Source organism: Aplysia californica, unplaced genomic scaffold (assembly GCF_000002075.1).
Source record: "Aplysia californica isolate F4 #8 unplaced genomic scaffold, AplCal3.0 scaffold00043, whole genome shotgun sequence".
NCBI classification, from domain to species: Eukaryota; Metazoa; Mollusca; class Gastropoda; order Aplysiida; family Aplysiidae; genus Aplysia; species Aplysia californica.
In genome coordinates, this window is record NW_004797313.1 from 933,538 (window position 1) to 938,537 (window position 5,000).

The window sequence follows — 5,000 nt, forward strand, 5'->3', positions numbered from 1 at the left end:
CATTCGCTCCGCCTTCATTGTTGGCACACGTGGGCTCTCCCATTCTTTGTTTCGCAAGATCACCAACAACTGGCGAGGTTTTGCATGAATAAATGGCCTATGCGCTGTGCACAGCAACAGCAATAATCCGCTATAACCGACTCGCATGTTTGTCTGTTTGCGCTATAGCAGTATTTTATTTACAAAGATAAAGAAGGGAAAAAACAGGGTTTCAGAATAGTGTCTTTATAACAGACTTCTCGTTATTTCAGGACTCGTTATAAGTGGATTCCCCTGTACCGTAATCATAGAGAGAGGGAACGAGAAAGAAAAAGAGAGTTCTCGTGCGGTCTCTCTAAAACGAGTTGAAAGAAAGAAACCGGCTTAAAAAAAGAAAAAAAGCAATTATTTTTTAATTAATTTTGACCATTTTGAAGAAGGTTTTCTTGGACACGGTTTCTCGGGGTCACTCCGGAGTTGAGAGGGTTACAGTATTCCAAAAGAAAGACACTCAATACGGAATATTTCCTCACGTAGGAATCCAAATGACATCTTTTGCATGCATCGTCAAAGTTCCAAATAATAACACTCCAGGCACCGGATTATAAGAAGCTAAAACATATAGACAGATTTACCTGCAGTTTGACGAGAGAAAACGGATGGTAAAATAGTGGTACGGTATAACAATTATTAAAACAAAAGCGATCTCAGGACGACAACCCTTAAAGAGTAGAAGTTTATTTCCTAGGAAACAACGCAGCTATAAAGAAAGGCTGGCTCGTCGTATTTCCTTGACAAGTGATAGGAAAAAAAGGAATTTCCATCTTAGTCGTTCAGCTAGTTTATAGCTCTATATAAATAATATTTCAACTACAAAAGGAAAGAACACATCTGAGGACCCCCCCTTTCTCACCCCAGCACCCTCCCCCCGGTATTGATTGGGAATCACTCAGAGGAACATTGTTCGGCTCATACAACACAGTAATTGGATGTATCGCCAATGCAGTCTCAAATCTTAGAGGTAAAAAAAGCTTTAGATTTTATTTAATAACACAAGCTTGCCAACAAAAGTAAAGCTAGAAAATTATATCAGCTTGACGAAACAGAGCAGATCGTGAAATCCCTGGCCCAGACGGTTGCATTCTGTAACTTCACTGGCTCAGGCTAAAACACCACCTTGACATGGATGGCTAGTGTCTCTATTAAAAAGTATTGATGGTATAGCTTAGGCGTTAAAAGCGGAATAAATATTTATCGTTTAGATACTTTTGACAAACAAACTTTGAAAAAACGGCTTGTGATATTCCGAATCCAAAAAAGATCACATGGATCAAACATAAAATATACACTCATACTGCAAAACACAGAACCGAAAAGAGAAAGCATCAAATTATGTTTACAGTAGCATTTGTATGACTGTGAGTATCCACGAAAACCTGTCTACCCTTCATATATTGAGAAAAATGTTTGATTAAAAAGGATGAACATTTTAAGATGATTAATCTCGTCTACAAAACAATAAGATGGTTGATTTCATAATTATGTTTAAAAATGCGCTATGCTCTTTCACGTCAATGTTATTGGAAATAGTAATAAAAGAAGAACAGAACAATTTCGACAACGAATAGCTTCGTCCTGGTGTTATTTTGCACCTTGTACTTAAAACAGCAAAAGGCTTGGATCCTTACACGGTAGGTCCGGGGCGCTTAAGGTTTAGTTTTTAGGTTGGCATATATCCAGAATGTCTTCCGAAACTGCTTACACTCACACAAACACAGGTATACTAATCCCAACTTTCTTTCTGCTTCTTGTCTCCCTCTCCGTCTCTTCTAGCCAGCACAAGCGCACACATAAGATGCGAACTTGAGTGCGCATGTGCCCAGTCGATCTGACAGCGTGAGAGAGAAAACGACCGTGGCGTCTTCTTGAACACACACACACTCCCCGGTGCGCACCAGAATGGGTGCCAGTAAAGTCCTTTCTCTTTACATTCGTTTCTACTTTAATTGGAGAAAGAAACAAGGAGCGCGAGCGGTGAGCTTTTAAGATAATTTCATATTTGTCATTAAATAGGATTGATTGTAAATGATACCCCGTGTTTGGCGCACCTATCGACACAGTATTGATTGATGGAGAGCATCTTTCTTTGTTTCTACTGCCAACGCAAGTTGTGTACCACATCTCAGAAGAAGGACAATGATAAACGCAAGTTGTGTACCACATCTCAGAAGAAGGACAATGATAAACGAAAGTTGTGTACCACATCTCAGATGAAGGACAATAATAAACGCAAGTAGTGTACCACATCTCAGAAGGACAATAATAAATTGTAATATGAGGCGGCAATTAAATTATGGTCAGACTTCTGTTCGCATGCAAAGAAAAAATAATTTCCAACAAGGACACGGTCCTGTTGACAATTCGGCAAGTTGCTGTGGATCATTTGAGTTAAATTGGGGCGTTCTGTGTGTGGGTGGGTGTGAAAAAGCTAGTGTGTGTGATACTAGTACGGCCCAGACATATTATATAGTAGGAACCGTAAAAGTTTAATTACATCGAGAGTGAACCTAATAATTCAAAAGCATGCTTTTAGTTGAGCTAAATAAATCGTAAGTGGCCTATAATTTAGATCTGATCATACAATTCCAGGGCACTACTTAAGACGAGACGTAATTGGAGAGCGGGGAAGGAGAATACGCAAACTATATTGGTAAATTCAGATCACTAAGCAAACCATTGTTGCTTAGTCATAATATAATTCACAGAGAACGAGAAAGCGAGAAAGGAGAGAGAGAGAAAGAGACAGACAGACAGACAGACAGACAGTGACGGATATAGGGAAAGAGGACGAGCAATAGAGAAAGAGAGTGCGAGAGAGAGAAAGAGATAGAGAAGGGGGGGGGGTGTACTTTGGTTTTATTCACAACTCCACAGACCTTGGAAGAAGCACTTTACTTTTCATAAATAGTATACTTAACACAGGGGTAAAAAAATGTCTCACTACCAGTCAACAACTGAATATGGTCGTTACTTTACCGGTGAATGTATTTAAAAACTGCTTAATAAAGTGCAGATGTTGTTCAAAAAAGGTATAAAAACATGAAAAACAGGAAAAGGCAACGTGTATGTTGAGTAAAAAGACAAACATTTGAAAATGTACACTTTTCTCTGAGTAATATCATGGTACACTTTGAAGACAGTTTAGACAAATTTACACCATATTGTTCTTATAAAGTTAGAGATATTACAACAGCTCGCAAAGAGGTTAAATGGTGCTCAGGCATTGTCTTTTTTAAAGTTATTCTACTAGAAGCGGAAATCCAGCAAACACAAATTATGCAAATATAAATAAAGTTAACATTTAATTAATTATTGTTTCACTGTTTAAACAGAACTGAAACCTGGAATCGAAGTAAATAATATAATTAAACATAACGCACCAGTATTATATTTTTAAAAATACTTGATCATTTGGTTATCTTCTCGAAAAAAGACAATACAAATTCGTTCCATCGAAAAAAAAAAATTGAAAGTATGACATATTAATTTCTTTTATACTCTTTCTTGTAAATGCTCATGGTTTTGGTGCGAAAAAAAACTACGACATTTGATTCATATTTAATAATAATGATAATATTAAGTTTTGCTTTTGCCCTTACTTACTGTCGCCACATTGAAAAGACATTACATACGAATTGTTTCATCCTCTAAATTGTTTATTTCCAACTGCCAGCTCGACGTCAAAACGATATTCTTCTGTCCAATCGAAAATGAAGGCAGATATATATATCTCGCTCTCTCTCTCTTGCTCTCTCTCTCTCTGTATATATAATATATGTATGTATGTATGTCTATCTAGGTAGCTATCCTCTCGTTTACAACAGTGTAAAGTGGGAAAACCCACCGTTAAAGTCAAAGGGGGGTCTACCAATATATACCGCGTCATCAGATAGAAATACATGTTAAATCACACTAGAAAAGGGGAGTTAAGTCTTCAAATACGATGATTTTCCGAAATACAAAAATCATCGCGGGGGCTCTTGTGGCCTAGAGGTTAAGGTGTTGGCCTCTCATTCAAAGGTCCCGGGTTCGAACCCGGGTAGCGACCGAAAAATTTTCTTCTCTAAAATTGTCTCCTTTCACCTTCTTTCCTGCTCTCTAGCAATGTTCTGATGTCTGCTTTCATTTCCACTTTCTGCCCCCACCCCCTCACCTCCTTTGCCCCCTCCTCTGGGCTCCTGACTCTTTCTGCAGCCTTTCTACTGCTACTCCTTGGCTCCTCCTTACTGCTATTTTTCTGCCACACCCCTGATCTTCTGGTAGGAAAGATCTACACCTAGCCTTCTCGGACAAGGACGAAAAATCTCGGAGGGCCCGTGTGCAAGGTGCGCACGTTAAAGATCCCTTGGTGGTCTAAAATCGATAAGAGTAGGCTTCGGCCGCCACCCGGGCAAAATTCAAAATTTCCTACCAACTGAAAATATTAGGTGTGTCCCGCGCGTTCATATGACATTATGCAATTGCGAGCGCCGTAAAACACTTTACAAAAACAAACATAATCAAATACAAACAAAAATCATCTTATTCATGGCACATTTTGCTGGTTTCGCACATTTTTTCAAAGGTTACCTGATGAACATCTCTATGCCGAACCCGACGTCATCCCTCATGATAGCCTTCCAGGACTGCTTGAGAGAAAATACCTGTCTTGTAGATAAGCAACATTTGTTTTTCGAATCGCCCTCTTCTTCCTTTGTTTTCACATCCAACTCCGAGAACGACTTTTCCGTTTTATTGTTATTGTCGTTATCATGTTGGAAAAAACTTGCGCATTTCCGACAACCAAGACGAGAAAGAATGGCAAACATTTCGAACAAAGTCTCTGGAGATTTCGGGATTATTCTCTATCTTGATCCACTGCTTTGTCGAGCAATGTAATTGATCATCAACATCTGAAACACATAGTTCAATTTTTAAAGTTGATGCAATAATGACATGCCATACACTTCCTAATAAGAGGA

The 5,000-nt window shown here is 38.7% G+C and overlaps 1 protein-coding gene across 5 annotated transcripts in view; it reads right to left on the bottom strand.

Annotated features, from left to right (window-relative positions):
• LOC101846946 (neuroglobin) overlaps positions 1-5,000 on the bottom strand; it is a 299,153-nt gene that overhangs the window by 90,332 nt on the left and 203,821 nt on the right. The window contains exon 2 of one of the 5 annotated variants that reach the window (XM_005092259.2): positions 4,609-4,931. The exons of the other annotated variants lie outside the window; for them this stretch is intronic. Coding sequence (XP_005092316.1) covers positions 4,609-4,847 — 239 coding nt within the window. The 5' untranslated portion in view covers positions 4,848-4,931. The remainder of the gene's footprint in view (positions 1-4,608; positions 4,932-5,000) is intronic. 5 annotated transcript variants of the gene reach the window in all.